At 43.4% G+C, this 24647-nt stretch overlaps 1 protein-coding gene across 1 annotated transcript in view; it reads right to left on the bottom strand.

Annotated features, from left to right (window-relative positions):
• The window catches only part of MEGF6 (multiple EGF like domains 6), a 233632-nt gene that overhangs the window by 50737 nt on the left and 158248 nt on the right, over nucleotides 1-24647 (bottom strand). The window contains exons 6-7 of the mRNA XM_032763797.2: nucleotides 19848-19970; nucleotides 627-752 (exon numbers count right to left, since the gene is read on the bottom strand). Coding sequence (XP_032619688.1) covers nucleotides 627-752; nucleotides 19848-19970 — 249 coding nt within the window. The remainder of the gene's footprint in view (nucleotides 1-626; nucleotides 753-19847; nucleotides 19971-24647) is intronic.

Below are 24647 nucleotides of genomic sequence, written 5' to 3'. Positions count from 1 at the left end.
AAACTGTCGGATCTGTCAAACTGTCACAGCATCAACTGCCCCACAAGATCCCAAAGTACTTTATAAAGTTTGTAATCTCTATCTACATCAAAGTCACTTCCCCGATAAAGTGCAGCAGGGGAGGCAGAACAGCCTTAAATCTGTCATGGGGCAGGAGGAAAGTGCAGGGGTTTCTGTTCCACTGACATATTGCTGCTCCTTCACTTCCTCAGGAGAGCATGTCCCCATACAATTTCATTTGGGTTGGCCAGGCTCCTTTCTGTTCTTCCTCAGCTTCCAAAATAATTCCCAGAAGATGTCCAAGGCAATATAATAAGCAGAATTGGCACCAGTTTTACTACAGTGCAACATACCAATCTGATCTGCTCCACATCTGAGCATGCAGTTGTGGCATCCCCCTGGTTTGTGTTCAGTTAGCTAGTCTCTAAATCATTATTAACCGTTTCACATCTGGTTCCTCTCTAGGAATGTGAGTAGGAACATGGGAATAACAACGTGGAACTCCTGCAGCACTGGACTTCCTTTTAAATAACTCTAGCTGCGGTTACAACCTGGGAAAGCAAAGACAAATGAGAAGGAGTGCCTCTGAATTCACAATTCAGTCCACGTGCTCAGAGCAGACTCACGGACACAGTGCTTGCCATCCTCCTTCAGGTAGTAATTGTACCGGCACTGGCACTGATGTTGTGTTAGGGTCAGCTGCACGCAATCGTGTTCGCATCCACCATTGCTGACGGCACAGGTGTTCACAGCTAGGAGAGCAAAGGGTGCAAATGATTAGAGCAGACTGACAAACAGTATGCAAGTGCCTGCTTTGTGAAAGCCAGGGCAAAATACAGGCACCAATATGCAGATTTACAACTACAGCAGGAATCAGAGTGGCTAATAAGAATTCCAAACTCTGGAGCATATTCACTCCTGGCATAAGTGGAGGCAGTTCCCGGTGAATATTTAAGCTGTGCTATATAAACACCAGTTGTTTTTGTCATAAGCATTATTCTGTATTCAATACACAAGATACATGCTACAATATTGTGCTATGAAGATATTCTGGGCAGTACACCCAGACCCAGGGCACTGCTCTTCAATGATGAGAGCAACTCTGTTCAGCAGCGTGAGTCAGCATCTCTAAAACACTGTTTACTAGAAATAAGGATTTCCCAGTACAGTTCCCAGCTGTTCCTCAGGGAAAGGAACACAGGCCAGAACATTTCTGGCTTGGATTGCATAATCTAAAGCTAAATTCAGAAAGCTACATGGGAGAGAAGTTAACAACAAGCATGTTTGCTTTGTGAACGTTAATCTCTCCCTAGCAGGTGGAAGTGTCAGAGGGCAGGGACTGGGGACTGCTTGTTTATAACTGAAACTCTTACAATTGTGCCCAAAGACACTGACTACAGGTTCAATAGCCCAGCTAGTTCAAGTCAATAATTACTGTTTACAGTGAATGGCCATCTACGGCATATTCAAATGCTTCCTCGTGACAAAATGATATAGAAAATTAACTTTCTGGACTGGACACACAAAAAAGACACTCTGATTACACAGATGAGGCCAAGAAGTTATGTCATAGACTGCTGGAAACACCTAGGGATATATGTTCTAAGCCACACCTGCAGCTTGCACATAAATCCTGCATCCTAACCTCTCATTTGCTGCTTTGAAAATGTGACCTCTACACAAAAGTTAGTAGACTCATTTATCCATTTCAACTTGTAACTTGTGTTACAACTGTCAAAGCCACTTAGCTGTCTTCTTGTTAACACAGAGATGTAGAGGGTTTAGAGAGAGATGCTGACAGGGAGTACCATCTAGTGGTTAGCACAGGAGACTGGGAATCTGGATTCTTGAGTTTTTGTTCTTGGCCATGCCATTACGTTTCTCTGTGGCCTTGAGCAGGTCACTCCAACTCTCTGTGCCAAGGAACTTTGAATAAACAAAACAAACTCGTTCTTATGACCTGGGATAGCAGGTTGCCTTCATGAGGTTCCTGAATTAGCTTTCTCCCCACTATGATAAATTATCCTCAAAGAATAACATAATAACATAAGCATGGCCGTATTGGTCAGACCAATGGTCCCATACAGATTCTTGGGCAACCCTGCTAGTTACCTCTCTCCACTATGACCATTTATTCCCACCCTTTGTTTCCTATCTTTTAACCAGTTACTGATCCATGAGAGAACCTTCCCTCTTATCCCATAACTGCTTACTTTGCTTAAGAGTCTTTGGTGAGGGACCTTGTCAAAGGCTTTCTGAAAGTCCAACTATACTATATCCACTGGATCACCCTTGTCCACACGTATGCTGATCCCTTCCCCCAAAAAAAATTCTAATAGATTGGTGAGGCATGATTTTCCTTCACAAAAGCTGAGTTGACTCTTTCCCAACATATTGTGTTCATCTACATGTCTGATCATTCTGTCCTCTATTATATTTTCAACCAATTTGCTTGATACTGAAATTAGGCTTACTTCTGGAACCTTCAGGAACCTTTTCTAAAAATCGGCATTATGTTAGTTATCTTCCAGTCCTCTGGTACAGAGGCTAATTTAAGTGTTAGGTTACATAGCAGTTCTGCAATTTCATCACCGAGTTCCTTCAGAATTCATGGGTGAATACCATCTGGCCTGGTGACTTATTACTGTTTAATTTATTGATTTGTTCCAAACCCTCCTCTACTGACATCTCAATCAGGGATAGTCCCTCAGATTTGTCACCTAAAAAGACAGACTGAAGTGTGGGAATCTTCCTCACATCCTGTGCAGTGAACATTAATGCAAAGAATTCATTTAGCTTCTGCACAACGGCCTTGACTTCCCTAGTGCTCCTTTAGTACCTCAGTCATCCAAAGGCCCCACTGTTTGGCAGGATTCCTGCTTCTGATGTGCTTAAAAAAAAAATTGCTGTTAGTTTTTGTCTTTTGCTAGTTGTTCTTCAAATTATTTTTTGGCCTGCCTCATTATACTTTTCCCCTTGACTTGTCAGAGTTTCTATTTTACTCAGTAGGATTTTACATCCAATTTTGAAAAGGACATCTTTTTTGTCTCTGTCTCTTTTAGTCTATTGTTTAGCCATGGTGGCAATTTTTTGTTCTCTTATTGTTTATTTTTATTTGGGGGTATACATTTACTTTAGCCTCTATTATGGTGTTTTTAAAAAGTTTTCATGCAGCTTCAGGCATTTCACTTTTGTAACTGTTCTTTTTAATTTCTCTTTAACTAGCTTCCACATTTTTATGTAGTTCCCCTTTTTGATGCTAAATGCTACTATAGTGGGTTTCTTTGGCACTTCCTCCCCCCTCCCCAAGGACATTAAATTTAATTACATTATGGTCACTATTATTGAGCAGTTCAGCTATATTTATCTTTTGGACCAGACCCTGTGTGCCACTTAGGGCGAAATCAAGAATTTCTTCTACCCTCTTGGGTTCCAGCTGCGGCAAGATGCTGTGATTAATAGTGTCTAGAAATTTTATCTCTGCATCTCATCCTGAGATGATGTACCCAGTCAAGATGGAGAGAGTTGAAATCCCCCTTTATTACTGGGTTTTCTGTTGTTGTTGCCTCTCAAATCTTCCTGAGTATTTCACAATCATAGTCAACATCCAGGTCATGTGGTTGGTAGTATATTCCTACTGCTATACTCTTATTCAAGCATGGAATTTCTATCCCTAGAGATTCTATGGCATAGTTTGATTCATTTAATATTTTTACTATATTTGACTCTAGACTTTCTTTCACATATAGTGCCACATCCCTACCACTCAATCCTTAGCCTCTCCACTGAGATGAACAAGGATACTAACAAATGTTTGATTGGATATGTGAACATCTTTTCTGTAACAACTGAACCAAGAAACCTGCTCATTTCATACAGACCACCAAAAAACTATCCAACTGCACTGACTTTTGATCACTACACACCCAGGAGAGATTAAGGGTGGGTAGGGGAGGGGAGGCATTACACATGACACTTTAGAGTTGTGTGTGTGTGGCTGGTCTTAAATATACAAGCTATAATGGAAACCCAGAAAGAGTTCCCATCAATCAGTTTGCAGAAGAAATTGCTGTACCAACAGGGAAGAATCTTATGAGAGGACTACCACAGTCCCTAACTAAAAACACCTTTTCACAAACCAGCATTGCTCAGGTAATCACAATTCTTGAGCAGCCTCCGAAGTATCGCTAATCAGTCGACCCTGGAAGGCTAATGCCAATAAAACTCTGCCTGTTTTTCACGGGATCCCTGTGTTCCTGTAAAGTTCTCTTCTGTAAAAACATATGCATCTCTGGCAGACACTGCAAAGTTCCAGCTCACTCATTTTTAAATATTACTATTTTATAATACAATTGCAATAAGACAACATGCAGCAACAACAGCACTTAGAATCCCAGCTCTATTTATCCCGGGATCTCAAAGGGCTTTATAAACATGAATTACTGAAGCCTCTCTATCCTCTTGGTGGTACACAGAAGAACAAACATGACTAACCCCTGAAAGGAGTGGGATTCAAATTCTGGCCAGAACTCCAAGTGAACTGAACCTTTGGGAGGTTCAGAAAGTTTGTCTTGCTCTTATTAGGCTGAGGATACTGAATATCTTATTTACTCACCTTTGGCTGCTCTACACCAGTGGGCCGCGAGCAGGTTTCTGGGGGTCCACCAAGCAGGGCGAGCATTAGACTCATTGCAGCCCAGGGCAGAAAGCCAGGGCTCTGAGCCCCACCACTCGGGGCTGAAGCTGAACCCTAAGAAATGCAGCTTTGCGGGGGGCCCTGTAGCAAGGGGCCTCAGGCAATTGCCCTGCTTGCTACCCTTAATGCCAGCCCTGGCTTTTATATGCAGAAAAACAGTTGTGAAACAGGTGGGCCATCGACTTTTTATAGTATGTTGGGGGGGGCCTAGAAAGAAAAAGGTTGAGAACCCCTGCTCTATATCTCCTGCTTAGAAGGTATGTCGGGTGCCCCTCTAAGCCTGAGCTGAGGTGTTGCAGGACGCCTCCCTCATCGGACTGGGGTAGGAGTGCTATAAGGCCTCCCTTGGCCTCGGCAGTGGGGGAATTCAGTGCATATTGCAGTTGTAAATTGATTTTTCATTCATTATTTATAGCTCACTTTGAAACACAAAGACCTTCTCCTATAGAAAGGGTTATGAACAGCTGGAAAGAAGGTCAGAGGACTATGTCCAGAAAAAAAAGGCTAAGAAGTTACATGAAATGACAACTCTTGGCGTTTATAACTTGTAAGTCAAATACAGGATAGCTCTTTAGCTCAGCTATGAAAAATGACCTCCGAGGTTGGATGTTTACAGTAAGGAAACAGACCTCTCAGACTTGTTCAATGCCTTTCATTTTCCCTCCCAATTAAACTCATTTAACCTGCACCTTTTTAACAAACAGTTTCTACTGTAGCAAAGTAGACCGATGAAACACTGAAAGCTATTTGATTAAACCAGTATATTTTTTACCAGAATGCTAGTGAAATCCTATTTATTGTGCAGACATTTTATCCAGGATACACATGGAAAAACCACAAAAATCTTCTGATTTTTCTACAAACAATTCTCCAAACCGAATCTGTTCAAACCAGAGCTCAAGACCTCTCTGATGCAAAACAGTTTGAACTTCCATTTGCATCAAGGCAAGCATGAGTCTCTGATTAACTAAACAACATTTTTGGGAATAAACAGGGCTGCCCAGAGGATTCAGGGGGCCTGCGGCAAAGCAATTTCAGAGGCCCCTTCCATAAAAAAAGTTGTAATACTATAGAATACTATATTCTCGTGGGGGGCCCTGCAGGGCCTGGGGCAAATTGCTCCATTTGTCCCCCCTTCTGGGCAGCCCTGGGAATTAAACCAACTTAATTGGGTCAAAAATGTTGCAGAATGCTGCACGGCACTGGATTAATTTTCTGGGCAGCCTGAGTTAATTTTCCTGATTTTCTTTTAAATTTGTTCTACTTTGACAGAGGCAATAGAAGTAGTTGGCATTACTGAAAAATTATAGTTACATTACTTGAGTTATAACAGAGCTGGGTGGAAGCCATTGTAGATGTTCTAGTATATTAAAATACTAGAATAAATATGTTTAATAAAAACATATTCAAAATCTCTATAAATAATGCAGTTATAGCTCTGGTTTTTTTAAAAAATCATTAAAATAATGCTAAACTCAGCCAGTACATTTCTCCATATGGGAGAAACACAAAGCCAAAGTTTAAAATCCAACACATCTTAAGTCCAAAATAAGCTCACAGTATGAAACTACTCATTAGAGTCTGGGGTCTAAGTCACCTTCGTGACCTATCAATGCTATACACCAGATTTTTAAAGATTTAAAACCTGAAGTCAAAGTTCTTGTTGGCTTTCAAATGAAAAAAGACATCACGCTGTACTGCCAGCCCAGGAGAGAGACGTCCTCAAAGACAGCCACACAGCAGCAACAGCAGTGCAGGCTTCCCAAAGCAGATGTGAAAGGACCACTTCTACAACTAACAAAACCAGGTTTAATCTCCCATGTTCATTTGGTCCCTAGCCTTTTCACGGAGACTGGCCAACCAGATGCCAAGTGCTAGTAATTGCGATTGTGGATTTTTGTGATGGGGACAATCATCCATAATGAGGCAGAGTGAAACTTCCAGCATATTACATGTACGCCATCCAAGCACTGTCAGATGGCAATGACTATCCGTCACAATAAAGCTGGGTTGGACACAAGCTACTAGTGAAATGTTATACATCCCATTACCAAGCGACTGACCAGCAAGTCCTCCTTGACAAAGGTCTTTTAGAAGAAAGCCCTTGTAGGGTGACCAGATGTCCTGATTTTATAGGGATTGTCCTGATATTTGGGTCTTTTTCTCATATAGGCTCCTATTACGCCACACCCTGTCCCAATTTTTCACACTTGCTGTCTAGTCACTCTTAAGTCCTTGGATCACTGCCATCATGTCTTTGCCATGGGGTGGATAGCTCAGTGGTTTGAGCATTGGCCTGCTAAACCCAGGATTGTGAGTTCAGTCCTTGAGGGGATCACTTAGGGACCTGGGGCAAAAGTTGGTCCTGCTAGCAAAGGCAGGGGGATGGACTCAATGACCTTTCAAAGTCCCTTCCAGTTCTAGGAGATAGGTATATCTCCAATTATTATTATTACTTATTACTGGAACCAAATATGGCATGAGGATAGGTTGTGAAGTGCCTTGACACCTTATTGCAAAAGCCAACTCAAAATGTTTGAGGAGAACTAATAAACAGAAGCCAAAAGGTGAAGCAGCAGGAATGTTGGGATCTTACAGGTATTTTATTTTCTCTCGTTCTCCCCAAAGTGCAGTACATTGTGTTAGCAAACTTATTGTTAAAGACTAATAATCCCATCTGAACCTCATACATTCCGACAGTGGACATGCTGACTGAGGAACCCTAGTGTTCTATTCGTGTTAACCATATTGGGTACTTTCCAGCCCAGTACAAGTAATAGGAGCCAGGCGTCATTCTCCGGCAAGAGGCATATGGACAAGACAGTGGTGGTTGGCATCACTGACTGTTCAGCACAAAGTAGTTTATGGTGGAAAGGATCAAAGCAATAACATTATATTGCTTTTAATATATACCACCCACATTACACTGAATAGCAGCAGTGCTCTTGGATGCCAGCACTAAGATATGCTAGGAAAAGAAGCAGACTGGTTTAATTTAAGCACAGGGAATGGCAAGAACTAAAGAGTAAGAAGGAAAAAAAAGAGGAAGCTGTTTAAAGGAAGGGTCATTTAGTCCTGGGCCTCCTTAGGATGCTGCCTCACAGAGCAGTGAGTGAAGGCTAAGACGACTCATTATTGGTCTTATTTGAATTAGTAATCCCTTTCTTTACAAAGCCACACCAAAACAAATTTCCATTCCCAGATGCTTTCCCTAGCTGACCCCTTCTGTGACAATGCTGCCAAACTCAGTGTCATATTGTGTATCATGTGGATTTGTGTGAGAAAAACTTGACAGATTTTCCACAGATGATATTTCACAGCTTTAAAAGAGACCAAATTTCTTCCACCCTCTCTTCCTCTAAAATGAGTTTTGTGTTTGGGAAATGTTCTGAGCTGACAGCCCTAGAGTCCGAGGTCCTCAGCTGACCCTGAAACAGATACAGCACGGACAGTGCCAGTGTTTGCCGCACACGGAAAGCCATGTCTAGTCCGATAATACAATGGACTGAAGCAACCAGCAAAGCAGCACACTTCAGGCTCAGGCTTGGCAAATGTATGCATCTACAGCTGAAAGTCAAACCGAGCCCTTGTGGTTACAGGCAGCAGTTCTCCTGCAGTCTCGGAAGGGCAGATGCCAATGGAAGCTGTCAGAAGTACATCTTCCTTGAAGGTCACTCCTCCCTATCTCCCAGGGACCAATTTCAGAACACAGAGGGGTAAGTGAAACATCCACTCCCATTCATTCACTCTCTAGATTACCTGCTTAGACTGCTCTGTATCCCATTTACCAACCCTGATTCAGCTTTAATTCAGCAAAGCACTTAAGCAAGTGCTTAATTTATATGCCTAAAGTTAAGTACATTGTAACAGGGTAGCTGGCCCCTTAAATGCAATCAGGCCCAGCTCTCCTGTTCCAATCCAGGTGTAAAAAGCAGGGCAGATCTACCTCTGGGGAGCTATAAATGAGGAACAGCCCAAAGGCATGTGATAATTCAGAGTCCCAAGAGAGAGACAGAAAAGTCAAGGGCTCTGGAGAAGCAGAGAGCTCAGGAGAAGAGCAAAGCTGGACTGATATCTGCAGGGAGAGGATGCCACTGAAGGAGGGAGTGGTGAAAGTTCCCTAGCTAGGCTGTGGAGCTAGAGATCAAGCTGGTGAAAGCAGAAGGCAGAAAGGCAGTGTGCAGGGGTCATCTACAAACTTACCCAGGCTGGACAGCCATGGCCAGAGAGGGCTGAGAGCAGCAGAGGGAGATGTTTGCTGGCCCTCTGAGCCAGACAGGAGGACCAGACAGGGCTCAGGAATGATAGAGGGGTGAGCCCAATGATATCTCTGGGCAAGAGCAAGAACTAGACCCAAGACTGAAAACAGGAGGAGAAGCACCCCTCCTAGAAGGGCTGGAGTGAGGCATAGTGAGAGATGACAGGCCCATACCTGACAGTCTAAAGAGATGCCAGAATCTAAAGTAAGACATGAGAGCTGCACCAGAGCATGGTAAGAGATGCCATGGCAGTGTCTGGTGTGCTGATGGTTTACTGAGACTTGAAAGATTCCATGTACTGTTGGGATTGTCTTGGGGAATTCCAGACTATGGTTGTGGGACTTCTGCAATTAATTAACCCTGCAACAGGCTACTTGTACTTGGAAACCTTGTGGGGAGTTACTGAGACCACAAGGGAGTGCCATGGAGGCAGTCACCCTGAGACACACATGCTGAATCGATGCCTAATGTCACATACCTTAGCAAGCTGGTGGCCGAGGCAGAAACAGAATCTGCGGCCTTGACTCAATATCCCCTGCTCTCACTTCTCTCTCTCTTAGGCACCATTTTGCTTTCAAGTCCAGCTGACTTGCCATCAAAAGTAACAAGAAAATGCTTAAAACACAAATGCAGCCAATCCAAGTAGTTCGTATGGGGGTTCACCCCCTAACTCTTAAAACAAAACCTTCAACTCCAAGAAATCTCTAAGTGGTAAACACCACTGTGCATAGTCAGGGTTAAATTTTCAAACACATCTGTCTAAGTTGGCCATACAACACACAGGATTGAAAAACAAAGCTCTAGGCAATGGCAGTGCATGCACTGTGTGTGCAACTTCAGCAACACACAAAACATCAAAACACAGTCCTTCCATCCAATCAAATCAATCCCTGGTATCCTTGATATTTCTTCAGCTAACATACTCTTAATGATATAAATAGGGACAGATTGTGTAATCTAAGTTCCAACAATCTCCAGAAACATGCTGTGTGCTAATAAGGACCATCTCTGCTTCCCGGGCCAAAGAAAGCAATAGGCTCAAAGTAAATCCCTTGTTTTGCAATGGAGTCCAAAAAAAGAAGAAAAAAAAACAACACATGGTCTGAAACAGTATAAAAGAACTGAAAGATGTTTGCCATCCCCCTCTTCCCATCCATTTCTGAGCCTGGGACAGGAGGTAATTTCAGGATAGTGTGACGATGTTCTTTTCTTTAGCAGAAATCTCCTTGTTTGTTCTCCCTTCCTTCTGTACTGAAGCCGCGTCACACCGGGCTGTCATATTTCAGCAACAGAAAATGTGCACAACATACAAGAATTTCTTGCAGCCTTGGTACAGATCACGCAATGAGCTGTCGGCAAGGGTGAGACTCTGCGCTTTCCTGTGCTGTTCTAAGCAGCGCACACACATCACAGCCCCAGGAAAGTGAAGGGGGGAGATGGGTTTAACAGCTTTTGCACCCTCCCAATTCTGAGGTGTTCCATGGCCTCAAGTGACCCTAGCTGAATTTAGGCAGCCATCCAGGGCCATCTGTGTCTGCTCATGGGCAGCAGTGTGGCACAGAATCTCCACAGCACTGCCACTCTCACCCTCATCTGAGCCAAGACTTGTAAAGGGGCCTTTGGAAGACACCCTGTGGCTTTCTCTCCCTTGCTTCCCGCACCAGGGGAATTGTCCCCAGGCCGTATCTGGTGCCTTTAGAGCCCCTTTGTCCGGTGCATACGGTGAGAGTGGGGTCACAAGCATTTTTCTAGGGGAGAGAGGATGCCTGGTGGAGCAGGGGAGGGAGAACCAGGAGTCCTGGGTGCTATTGACTCTGCTACTGTCTCACTGTGACACAAATTAATTCATTTACACTCCCTGCGGACAATTTACCCATCAATAAAATAGGTTTAATAAGAGGTTGTGTTGAGAGGCACAACTGTGAAGTGTTTAGAGAACTTTGGCGGAAAGATGCTAAAAAGGGCAAAATATACATTTTAAATGTAACAGGTGTATGGGTGTTACTTAGACAGTTATAAATATTAAATTGCTGGGCATCTCATTATGTTATTTCCTTTGTAAAATCTTTTCAATACACTTTACATGTTTCAGAAACCTAAAAGACCTGATACTCCTCTGCTTTGCAACTTGTCACGTCATATATACTTGTGCAAAGTACACAGGTGTGAACAGCTACAGGAGGCACAAGGCATGGGAAAGAAAGCAGCTACATGCCTGTGCTACCCTATTTGAGGAGTGAGTTCTGCAAGAGGTTTTGAACCTTCAGAGTTAACAACAAACCAGCCTCTGCTAGCGGGGTTTTGGAGACAGAATGTGCTTTAGTCAGTGCCACTGATGAATCAACAGCTTTGTGGGTTTTGTGATGATAGGAAAACATTCAGAGAATTGGATTCATGGGCTGTCATATTTTAACTAGAAACTTCATAGCAAAATACTCTTTCTGTCTCCAAAATACTTTCTGGCACTGCATTTCTGCTCACAGTATTGCCAACAGCTTCCTAAAGTTAATATCCATGCTTGACAGTGGCTCTGGACCGCAAGATTCCTGGGTACCTCAGCTCAGAGCTCCATTAGGAACCAATATATGTTCCATGTTTCCTTCAGCAGAATGAAATATGAGAGAGCTCAGTGGTTTGAGCATTGGCCTGCTAAACCCAGGGTTGTGAGCTCAATCCTTGAGGGGGCCATTTAGGGATCTGGGGCAAAATCTGTACTTCGTTCTGCAAGTGAAGGCAGGGGGCTGGACTCAATGACCTTTCAGGGTCCCTTCCAGTTCTATGAGATAGGTATATCTCAAATAAATAATAATTATTCATTCTCTGTTTCATTATGATCCACATTTTCTATAACTGCGGGAATTTTGTGCATTAGTTGCACTGAGACTTTTCTGTGCTGCAGCTGAAAGACATCCCACACTGAAATGCAGCCCATCCACACAAAGAAGTGACCTGATCTCACTTACTCTGCACCGATAAAAATCCCAGGGGAGTTTTGCCTGGATTAGTACAACACTACTGGGCCCAGGTCATTCAGAACATCACTCCTATGCAACCCAGATCTTCCTGCTCCAGAAGCACAAGCTCCTACATATCTGAAATACAGGAGAACTTCCTTCGGCAGCTAGGCAATACAAGGTCTATGGCACACAGCTGAAAAGTTCTGATTCCATCCAGTAGAGTGCAGCGGTACAGACAACATACTATATGTGGGTAAGCAGTTCATTACAATAGGTTTTAACTGTGGTTACTGTTATACAGGACACTGAATATCTTGGCAGACAGCAACTAATACACCTGAAAACATTCCCTCACCAGTCAGATACTCAATTTCCTAATTGCATCCACAAATGTAGCTTGCTGTACCCTTCTTTTAATGTGTGTCCACACAAGCATCCAATCTTGAGATGCAGCTCTGAACCAGCTTCCAAATCATGACGTTTGCCTGCCACTGGAAAGGATCCACTATATGTGACCAAAAGTGTATCTGCTGGATTATCACTTAATTTGGTCTTTATGCTCATCTCTTTCACTCAGTTACATAGTTCCTCTACCTTCAGGTACACCTGGCCTTGCAGACTTTCACTTATGCAGGAGAAATTTTCTCTTCCCATATGGCGCTAGAACTGGGGAAGAGTTTGTTAAAGAAGAAAACTAAAGAATAAATTAAAGTTATTGTTAAGTGAGGCCTCAGGTCTGTTCTCCTGCAGACTACACACTTTCCTACAGCCCTCAAAGAGCCAGCCCTGTAATACTTATCAAGAATGTTGGTTTAATAAAAACCATGTGATTGCAAAGATCAAGTCATAGCAAAGCCTCTGACTTTGCAGGGTAAATATTGATCTAGACTGAGCACTGGCGGAGTGAACCACTTTCATGTACTTGTGAAAACACCACAGAAAGCAGGCACGTGTTCAAGGACCAGGAATTATTGCAAAGTGACCCACTGAGTGAATACTGGCCAGATTGCTTGCATTTTCCAGACTTCACTGTGTTATCGGCTAGGTATCAGAGTGCAGCAAAGGAACAGGAAGCCTCTGCACAGTTCCCTTGAACATACTTTGCCTGATGAATAAATCTTGGGAGACACCTTGACCAGCTCGTGTTCACAGTGCGGGGCACTTTCTGTGGGTTGTTTTTTTAATTGAAGGCATGGACTATTGTATGTTTAAGTGGCTTCTGCAAACTCAAAACACCTCAACACTGCAGCTCAGCGGCTGTTCGTGTCTATTAAAGTGCTGTCACCAACTGGATAGTATACAGCTACTGGTACCAAGAGAACCCAACACAAAGCTGATGGGGTAGAAACCATCCACCAAGCAACAAGCACTGGAACAGACACACTCATTTGGCAGGAGCATTCATGGCAGGAGCCAAACGGAGGCCTAGGAGTGAAGGGAAGGCAGAGTCACAAACGCAACCTCATTTACTGTGCGTGGAAATAAACCTGACTTGTCTATTCCATTCTGAACTTTGAAAGACTCCCATATTGTCAACTTTGATCCTATTACAGAGTTATAATGAGTGTATTGTACTTTCTTCTATCATGAAAATGTGTAAGGCCAAAAATCATCAATCCTAAAATGAGAATGCTGTATCTTTATAGCTGTTCTGGTGGTGGTATTTTTTAGAAACATTAATTAATTATATAGAGTGAAGGTTCTACAAGCTCTCTATTCATATTATAGGTCATATTCTAGATGTACTTTGTCACAGAAGTGTGGGCATGCTGCAATAATGTCAGGTCCTGCCAGCCCTGAGCTCCAGGGATCTTAGAAGCTACCCCAATACCTCCCATTAGGTCAGGTTTAATGGATGAGGAACCTTAATTCTGGTAGATGAGCTCCAGTACCATGCATCTTACTGCTAATCCTTCCTGGGAAGATTAATACAGAGCAGTTTTGCAGCCTGCATAGGCCTGATTGGATTCCCACTGGAATTCTTTTGCATAGATGTTCCATACAAGTAGTAAAGTTTCCTTATAGAAGAAAAGCAAGAAGGTATGGAAAATCCGTTTTAGTTAACTGAATGTTTCAGTTAATGATGATCATCCCTCATATATTTTCTTTTGATTTTGGGGGCCTTTGTGACAGAGAGGTTAATGCTTCCAAATGGGAGGGTTCGCTTTTCACTCTATAGTATTCTTCGTTCAATGAGTTAGAAGAAACAGTAACACTTTCGGCCACAGAAAGGGAATTAAATCATTCAGGTAACAAACTGTACATTTACACACGTAACAGCAGCATATACATACAAATGGATGGTTACTGGTTCAAGTGGTTACAGCAATGGATGGGAGACACTGGCTTCTTCTCTCTGTCTGCCATCCCTTTGCCACTGGATTTGTCCCTTGCAACACGACACTCCACGAACTGCCAATTTAAATGGCTGCCTCCCTGACAACGTTAGAATTACCGTGATGTGGTCAGTATATCTGGGGGTGGGGTTTTGGGGTGCACAGTTGTGGATACGATGGGTAGCATGGGAGGAAGAGTAAGTTAATAAATGTTGGTCGTAGGATATATATAATGGTGCAGCATGGCATAAAAGATTTATGGCTTGATTTGGGGTTGGCCACATCAGTCGTCACACACACACACACTCTTCGACAATTTTTTTAGCAGTCTTTGGCCTGCCAAGTCTCGGAATCCCCTTCACCCAGGAATTTGTTCCACTTATGCGAATATTCACTCAAAGAATTTGCAAAAATGGCAAATAAACAGCATCTCACAGGAAAAGTGAATTCAAAACAGCAGCAGCAAGAGCAAGAAGGCTGACACCAACCTCGAAGCTGGGCTCAACAGCCAGCAGGGGAGCCAAGGGGAGAACTGTTAGAAGAGACTGGCCTGGAAACCTACCAAACGCCAGCTATCGTGTCTGAAATACTACATATACTCAAGAAGGTGATGCCTGGATCTGCAGCAGCCAAGTGGCTGCATGACTGGACTCTCAGAGGAAAAGGTAGATGGGAAATTTATTTCACAGCCTAGTTCCACTGCTAGATTCCTAGTGCTGCAGATCCAGCATGTTGCCATTGTTCTAAACATGGCTCTTTGTAGCTGATGGGACAAGAGTGACCCTTTCACTGTGTGCCCGAATATGACTGCAGTGGGTTTCTCAGAATCAAGCGCTGAATAAGAAGCCATTCTTCATGTGGTTTGAAGACTCCACTACCCCTCTCGAGCAAAGGTGCTGCACACTTCCCTGCTTCAAGGAAAGGCTATTTTATAAGATTATTTATCTTAAAGAAACTCCTCAATACAAACTGTTACATCTTCTGTTTAAAGCCCTGTCTCCTCATTCCTAGTGCATTCCTGAGCTAGCAGCAGGCTGACCTTCAGTGCTGACCCTCCTTCCCCTATCTCAGGAAATGAAAGTTGATCTCTGGCAGGGGGAAGTACTCATAAAACCCAGCCATCAATAAAAACTGGGGTCCACCAGAAAAGCCCAACCCCTTTATTGCCCTTAAAATGTGGCCTTTTGTGTTTCCAGGATGTTGATTCTCTCCCCCTCTGCCTCGTTAGTGGCGATATATGAAACGGGGAGAGCTTTATGTCTAGCAGGGGAAACCCCTCAGTGCTGCGCACATGCAGGGAAACTCAAACTCTCTTCATTTAAATTACATAAATTACAGCTACATGGGTAAAGTCTCCTATAAAATAAAAGAACGGCACAATTACATGGGGTGCAGTCTTGGGGCCATTTGCATTTCTAATAGAACATTCCAGATTTTTTTTTAATTCACTGAGAATGTGGACTCAACTCTGACTGAGTACCATTCTGGGTACCATTCTGCTCATGTTAACAGTCCATAGAAGAGAAGTCCTGCATGTAGTTTATGCACAGTTGGGAGTAATATATTGTGTTTACTGCAGAGTGTGCTCTGAAATCTAAAAACCAGGGATCCAAGAAAACCCAGCACCAACAGTTGGGATCTGGCTTTGAAAACCATATTGAACTAGGAATTGGATTGGATTACTGAAGCCAAATATATGGCACCTTTTAAAGATTTCAGAGCATTAGGGAAGGAGAAAAGTTACTTTAACTTTTGAAAAACTCTTTAAAAATCTCTACAAATGTTTCACAAAATGTTGAACATTTTGGAAAAGATTTAGCAAGAACTATAAAACTCCCTATTTCTCTGGCTCCTTTCATCCTACTGTAGATTTAATGCCATAACTCCAGTCTTCTAACAAAACACACAATTAATTCCAGAATATGGATAGCAACTTTTGATGTATTCCATGAGTGCATGCATGTTATACGCAACTAAAAATGCACCTTGTTCTCTGGAGTCTTAACCACAGGTTTGTCTTTCTTTGATTAAATCCTAGGGACATTAAACTAAGAAAGAAAGAAAGACCCAACTAGTTCTATCTGACCCAAAAATGGATACTCAATTTTAAAAAGTATAAACCAATTCAGAATAAACTAGGGATGCAGTATAGAATATGTTAGAAAGCACTTCTTGTGCTAACTTCTTTCCCTATTTATTGTAACTGGCTGATAAAGGCTGACTGTAGGATGCAATAAAAAGTCTTATTTTTCTTGAAGGGCAACAGAAACTTCCAACAGATGTTTCTACTTTTAGATCAATTGTAATTTTATGAAGCAGTTTTTTTTTCTCTTCCAAACAACAGCAGGCATCAGACCTCGAGAGACCTGCTGCTGCTGCTAAGAAATATGCTGGCTGGCCTCACTGCCACACGTCAGGAACTAGCAGGGGAAAAGGATCCAAAAGCAACTAATTTCCCCATTCGCAAAGAGAATCAAAACAAAGTGAATGTTGTGATTGTTCGTTTGACAGCCTTCCTGAGTGTTGAAGTTCCATGCTTTCTGGGTCTGGGCTGTGTCTGGAAGCGGAAGAGCCAGATTATCACAAGGCAGGTTGTTTTTGCAAAATTTCCAAACTGAAGGAAGTATCTGAAGTTTCACTAGAAAGACTGTTCCAGTGACATCGTCAACCCAGTTTTTATTCCCAAGATATTCAGCAAAGAGTAGAACCTCCAAACTCTCTGAGGTTCTCCCATTGCTTCTTAAGATAACATCAGATATGAAACCAGTAAGAACCCCAGTAGCTGTATATTAAACATATTCTGTTAACTTTCACCCTTTCCACTAACTCTCATCTTCCTTATAAAAATTATTGTTTAATTGGTTCGATATGTGTAGATAATTTGAGCCAAATACTGCAAACCCGACTTCATCCTTAAGCGGGGAAAGCTCTCATTGACTTCAGTGGGAGCTTTGTTTGTGACCGTCAGAACTGGAGGATTTCATCCTATAATTTCCCCAAAAGATGGGATATGAATCAAATGCAGCCCAAAAGCCTCACCCATGAATGGAGAAAGGCACCTCAGATTGTTTCCTTGGCACAACACCATCCCCTCATGTCCAAGAACTTACTCCTCCTTGCCAAGAACTCATTAATCCTTGGCTCAGAAAAACTTGCCATAACAGGGAGCACAAAAGCTCCAACATTTTCCACATATGCTAACTTGATAATATCAAGAGAAAAAATTAAGGTCCTAAATCAAGGATTGTTTTTCTTTGATGTGCTGCTGTATAATTAATTTGTTACCAGTTTAAAAAATTGATTCGCCCACTCAAAGGAGATTTGCTTTTTTTCAAAATATGCCTAGTCCCTTTTTCACTCTTCAAAACTCCTACTTTAGAAGGCTTTTTGGTCATAGACTACCTCCTGTTAGCTACTAAGTCCATTGATGTGTGCTATGAACTCCATCTTCAGAACATTCATAACACATGCAGAATGCAGGAAGGTCAGCTTGTCTATACACAGTACAGCAACAAGACAGTCACCTCCCTGTCATCAGTTCAGGACTCTTGTTGAAAGTGACCAAAGTCCTTGCCATCTAATGTCTGATCTGTGGATCTAATTCCAAGCGAATAACTCTTGGCATCAACTGGCACCCTACGGGCACTCAGCACAGAAGCCAAAGACTGAATGAGCCATGGGGATCAAACCCTTTCTTGTCCCAATAGGTGGTCCCTTGACATCAGCAATATCTGGTTAATAAGTGGGAAAGATGTTGTGAGGCTTTGAGATCCTCTTAGAATTGTTCGGAATATCGTTAGTATACAGCTATAAGGGGAGGGATAGCTCAGTGGTTTGAGCATTGGCCTGCTAAACCCAGGGCTGTGCGTTCAGTCCTTGAGGGGCCCACTTAGAGATCTGGGGCAAAAATCCATCTGGGGATTGGTCCTGCTTTGAGCAGGGGATTGAACTAGATGACCTCCTGAGGTCCCTTCCAACCCTGATATTCTATGTTTGTTTCTATCAAGCAAAAGGTGCAATATGCAGTCAATGTAAGATACCATCATCAAACTGAACCTCTTATGAAATACTGCTTGATAGATCATGGCTCTGCCTGAGTACAACAGGTTTCTTTTTTCTTTCTCTAAAATGCTTTCTCCATTGCCAGCTGGAGTCATCAGCATCCCAAGCACAAAGGGGCCTGCAACTCTCAAACCCCTTCTCACTGTACCTGACTTGGCTCCCACATCTTTATAGTGTTCACTAATATTTGGTTTTGGATTAGACATCTGTGATGAAGTGGGGGTTTTCTTGGGGTTTTCTGTCTTTTCCAGGGTTTGCATGCACAGGGGGTGGGACTCAATGTACCTGGGTGTTACTGGTTTAACGAGGTGAGGGGAGAGGGAGTTTGTTGTTACAGAGGACCGGAGAGGGACGCGGGACCCCAGCCCAGGAGACACAACCGGTTCTGGCCAGTGGGAGGACAATGGGCTGCAGAGAGAGGACCCCAGTGACCTGACCAGCCGGTTCCAGCCAGAGGAGAGCTGCGAGGAAAGGGGACTCAGGCCTTCCTGTTTACGACCCTGTTTACCTGGAGAGAAGACAATGGACTGAGGCGGGGCTTGAGGCTGGGGATATCAGAGACCCAGCTGGGAAGCAGGGGGGCTTGGGCTGGCGAGGGGAAGCAGGCAGAGCCCACCTGGATGCAGGGAGACTGGGATGTGCTGTTATTGTGAGAGGCCAGGCCTGAGGCCCTGAGAGTTTCCTGTGCTGTGTTCAACTCTCAATAAACCCTCCTGTTTTATGCTGGCTGAGAGTCACTCTGGTCTAGAGAACAGGGTTGCATCAGCCCCTTTGGGGGTGAAGAGGCCCAGGGGGTCCAGAGTGCATGGACTCCCGGAGGGGGCCCACGGCAGAGACAGACGTGCTAAGGCTCAGAGAGGTGCGGCTCCAGGAGGTGGAGGGGCCTGACCCCGAGAGAGAGTGGACCCCCGAGAAGGGCTGTCTCACTGAAAGGGGCACTCCCCACGGACCGCACAGGGCCAAGTGTGGGCACGATCTGTGAGTCCGTGACAACATCCTTCAGAACAGATTACTGTATGTAATGACTGGGGTCAGCCTCAAACCCCAGCAGGGCACACATGGAGCTAATCTTGTTGGTTCTGAGGTTAATGACAGCATTAACGAAAACCACACCATCATGCACCATCTAGGCAACAACAGTGCATTCCATGAAGCAATGGGCAAATCATTTCAGATAAAATAAGGACTAACCTGAACCTTTTACCTAAAGTCACTTAACAAGAAACCTTGTCAGGGTTTTGTTTTTGTTTTTGTTTTTTTGGGGGGGGGGGGGGGGGGTTGAGATAAAACAGTAATTTTGGGGGGTTAGTTGGTTTTGAAAATGTCATGCCTCATAGCCACTGGACCAGATGCAGAAACAAACACTAAGAAATCAACAGCTGATTTCTGTCCTCTCAACATGTCACTGCCTTGCATGGACAATGGAAGCAAGAAGGGTGGGCAGAAGGAAACCACGTTTGTGTTCCATGCAATGCTGCATGGTGGGGGATAAAAAGGAGAATTAGATGCTCTGAAAAGAACGAAAGCCTCAACTTACCAAGGCAGGTCCTGCCATCACTGTGCAGGCGAAAGCCTGGTTTGCACTCACAATAATAGGATCCCAGGGTGTTCACACATCTGTGCTGGCAGCCCCCGTTGTGAACTTGGCATTCATCAACATCTGCAGATGGGAAGAGGAACAGAAACCTTAGCAAGTAAGAAGTGCTTTGGAAAAATTTGGGATGGAAGAGCTCAATAACAACATTTAATATTCATATGCATTCTTTGGTATGCTTCAGGATGAAAGTGTGGGTCCCACAATACATACATACATCACCTCTTGGGCTGTGAGCTGCAGCCATGCAGATAACTCAGGGAGGGAGAGGGAATGTTGGCCAACATCACATGGACAAATCCCTACTTTTATGATGACCTAACTTTTCAAAATGTTATGCACATCTTGTGCACACTTGACTTATCTGTATGACACCCCATGCACACAAGCAAGTCAGGCTGGCACTAGCAAATCTACAACTTGTGTGTGCGCATCAGATGTTGCATGCAGGCTTTGGCAAAGTTGAGCTTTAGTGTCCATACAGGAGATGGGAGGACCTCTGTTCTGAAGAAGTGAGGTTTTTACCCACAAAAGCTTATGCCCAAATAAATCTGTTAGTCTTTAAGGTGCCACTGGACTCCTTGTTGTTTTTGTAGAAACCTTAGCATTTCTCCTGACTGTTCACTGTCTCCAGAGCTGAGGTTTAACCATCAGATTTAACCATTCAGGCCATTGCGAAAATTACAAGCACGGACATGCAAAGAGCACCAATGTACATCACAAGTCATTCAAAATAAACCATCCTTCAGACTTGACTCTCTAACTGTGCTGTCTCCACTAGGGGATTGGTTACGCTGTGCAACTTTCAGATATCTGAATGTCCTCTCAGGATAAAGAGAGTAGAGATGGACTGAATTAAACTACTGGAATATTCCAGCGGGAATCCCATCTCTGAGGCCTAAAGAAGATCTGTACATACTCTAAATCCTCCTTGTTCTCACTCTAAACAGGCTGGGCTATCCCATTTGCTATATACATATTACATTATTTATAATAATGACAAGAGTAAACATCTAACATTTACAGACTAGAGCCAAAAAGAATACCTTAAAGCAGCAAGTTTTAAATCCCTAAATTCCCTGGAATTACAGGTTAGGAGCCTAGCAGGGTTGACTCAGCCCTTCATCTTTCTGAGCAAGACAGACCAAGTTCCATGCAATTTACTTTGTAATAAAGATGGGGTTGGCTGAAGAACACCTTGAATGTTGTTTATTGAGCTCTTCCATCCCAAATTTTTCCAAAGCACTTAAATTTCCAAACTACAGGTCTCACTTTACCTGATTTTGCCATACAGCTAACCCTGGAGTGGATGGTGACAGATATTTAATCTCTGCTCAGTAATTCTACATGTCATTATAGGCCAGAAAGCAAAGAAAACCATTCTATCCCACTGAAATTGTGTATAATGGACTTGTATGAGGATTTTTTCATAATGTAATGCCATTTGTTTAAAGTCAACTTGACCCACATACGAAACTCTGAAATGTATGTTGCAATTTTCTTGTCTGCTCTTTCTAGTTCCTTCTGCTGCACAGATATCCATGGCTTTCAGACCAAAACAAACTAGGACAAACTGAGGCAAAGCTTTCTACAAAGAGAAACCCATTTGGCCAGCATACCTCTGCGTTTCCATTTCCATAACTGAAACTATCTGGGCTTGAATAAAAGCCATTCTCCTTGCCAGAACAATCTTGATTTTCTCCTCCAAACAATAAGCATTCTTTCAAGGGTTCAAATATTAACCAATCCATTATTTCTTGGGCACACATCCTATCCCACCTCATATTTAAGACTATAAAAGAAGTAGACAGTGTGTGTTTAAAAACAAGAAATTCATTCCTGTTCCACAATGACTAAGTCGTACATAGTTGTCATTAAATAGTGTAGAAACAAAGAAGGCAACCACCCCAGGAGCTTCATGCTAGCCAATGCTATCACAACTAGACACACACTGAAGGCAATTGCAGGATTCAGAGACACAAGATTCCTTAGCGGAAGAGCAGTTTGTGTTTGACAATATCAGTTAATTAGCATATATATACAAAAAACTTTCACACACATACATATATACACATACTAAGCTATAGATCAGGGATCGGCAATCTTTGGCATGTGGCACGCCAGGGTGGGCTGGGCTGGTTTGTTTACCTGCCGCGTCCGCAGTTTAAGCAGATCGCAGCTCCCACTGGCCACGGTTCACTGCTCCAGGCCAATGGGGGCTGCAGGAAGTGGCAAGGGTGCTTACCCTGGCGAGCCGCGTGCCAAAGGTTGCCGATCCCTGCTATAGATCCATACAGAGAAATTACAAGTCTAGATTTCATTTTTCTTCTGTTTTTGATTCCCCTCTTCCCTTCCTACTAAGAGGCTGAAAGTCATATTAGTTGAATGTAATTGGCACAGTATAGCAGGAACCCCATTCTCTTCTGTGTTAGAGACAGTTGGCTTCTTGGCTGAGAGAATAAACCAATGTACATTGTTATCATTCAGTTTCTTTTCCATTGCACCAACACGCCTTTCATGACAATATCGAGGCCCTAAGAAATGAGCCCAGAAATATTTCTATCAAACTGCCACTGAAATTTGAAAACAACAATGAAAAAGAAAGGCTAGTATAATTAAATGCCCTTCTCTCCTGTCTATAACAGGAAACAACAATAATCCTTGGAGACTGTTGAAAATGTGAGACCTTTTGTTAGAGCACTTATTTTTCTAATTTGTAATAATAGGTTCTCAAACCAAAACAAATTCTTCCTTTAGGTAGACTGGCCTTTCTGGAGTAACACTATACGGGAGACCATAAAGAAGAGAATTACAATAGCCAAGAACTCAGGAGCAAGATTTTCAGTAGAAGAGTGGTTAGGAGAGTATCAGGTGACAGAACACAGGGAAAAGCCATTTGGAAACATACAGAGGAGCAGCAACTACAGTGTAGCTGGCCCCACTGAACCGAACAACCAGGAAGATGAGTTACGTCAGCGTGGTGCATCCCAAGACATGAGTTTCACAGCACAGAGTACAATTACGGATACCTCTCCCCTGCAAGCACCCATGCCAGCAACACACTGAATAACAGAGGTAACTTGGAAGAAAGAGCACAGCAATTACCAAACACGAGGGTGCACGTCCTGTTCTTCAGAGCTGAGTGGGAGGAGGAGGACAAACAACACTCCAACCACAGAGAGTCTAAAATAAACAAACTACAAAGAAAAGATCAGATAGTGACAACTGACCAAAGCCAGGACCCTGGCTCAAACACTAGGTCCAAGGAGAGTCATGCTGGCTATTAGGAACACAGGCATGTGCTGTTCTAGTTTATGTAGGTGGCTTTGGGTTCATTTAGGGACATAAACAGTAGTGGCTGCTTGAGTGTGTCCTTAAACCACAAATACAGTCCCTCTGTCAAGTAGCAGAGGGGTAGCTGTGTTAGTCTGGATCTGTAAAAGCAGCAAAGAATCCTGTGGCACCTTATAGACTAACAGACGATTTGGAGCATGAGCTTTCGTGTCCCTCTGTGGGGAAATATCATACTCAGCACTTTGTCATTCAATTTAATTTGGATGTGGATTTGCTTCAATCAGAGCCAAATAACTTTCCCTACTGCACAGACAACGCACAGAGTACAGGCTCTTCAAAGTCTCTCTTCTTCCTGACCTATGACACCCAACCTTCCCTCTACTAAGCCTGTCAAACCAACCCTCCTCTCTCAGCCTGGGCCTCCCCATTCTTAGTCGGTCTGCCAGGAGCTTTTAAAAGGAAAATGTGATGAAATAAATAGAACAGTTAAGGCAAGAACAGAATTTCTGTGCACCGGGCTTATGGACTTGGGAGCTTCACAGTGTACAGGATTTACAGTACACAAGGGGAGAGCATTCCTGACAGTCCTGCTGTGCTGGCCAATACACTGCCATGGAGATCCCTGATGGATTTACTCAGCGACAGCTACGGTATCTTACCTCACCCTACACAGCGAGGGGCAACAGAGGAAGCGATTCATTTTGGATACATAAAAGTACAGTGCGGCAGACATCACAAACCTAGCACATAGGTCAAGCCAGCAGCAGAGTGATATGGCCTGGCTGCATGATGAACAAATACATGTCAGCACTGAATACGAATATCACTGAGAAACAATTCCTCAGTTAATCATTCTAGGGTGTTTCCTGTAACTGCTCGTGCCTTTGCATGTAAGCCATTTGCAGGAGCTAGTCCCAGCACACACTTGAATCATATTTGGAATCCCCTCTACCTACCAGCATTAGGACCTGCCAGTCCTAACTGTTTTCTTTCCTTTCTTGCCACCTGCTGATTGATTCAACAGCTGTGACTGTGCAAGGGCTCTAATCAGTCTTCATCCTTTCTTTGAAAAGCATGACTAAATAACCCTGGAAGGACAGAGTGCTTCCTAAAACCACAAAGAGAGCCTGGTTTGTGCTCCTATGGCTCAGTTACAGAGTATAATAGAAACACTGTCATTTCCTTCTAGCACCTTTCACCTGGGGGCTTCAAAGCATCTGCAAAAAGTTAATAAACTATGCAGCACCACACATGTGACAAAGGTCCCGGTCATTAGTCAGTGGTGGGACTAAGGCTCGGAGAGGTTGAGTGACTTAGCTAAAGTCACAGAGCAGTCAGTGACAATGCCACGGGTAAACATGAAGAGCCCTCAGTGTTGCCTGGCTCCAACCTCTAAATCACACTCCCCTCCCAGTCAGGAAAAGAACCCAGGAGTCCTGACTTTTGGTC

The sequence above is a fragment of the Chelonoidis abingdonii genome, chromosome 23 (assembly GCF_003597395.2).
Source record: "Chelonoidis abingdonii isolate Lonesome George chromosome 23, CheloAbing_2.0, whole genome shotgun sequence".
NCBI classification, from domain to species: Eukaryota; Metazoa; Chordata; order Testudines; family Testudinidae; genus Chelonoidis; species Chelonoidis abingdonii.
Note: the sequence above shows the minus strand (reverse complement) of the source record. Positions and strands in the feature narration are given on the sequence as shown.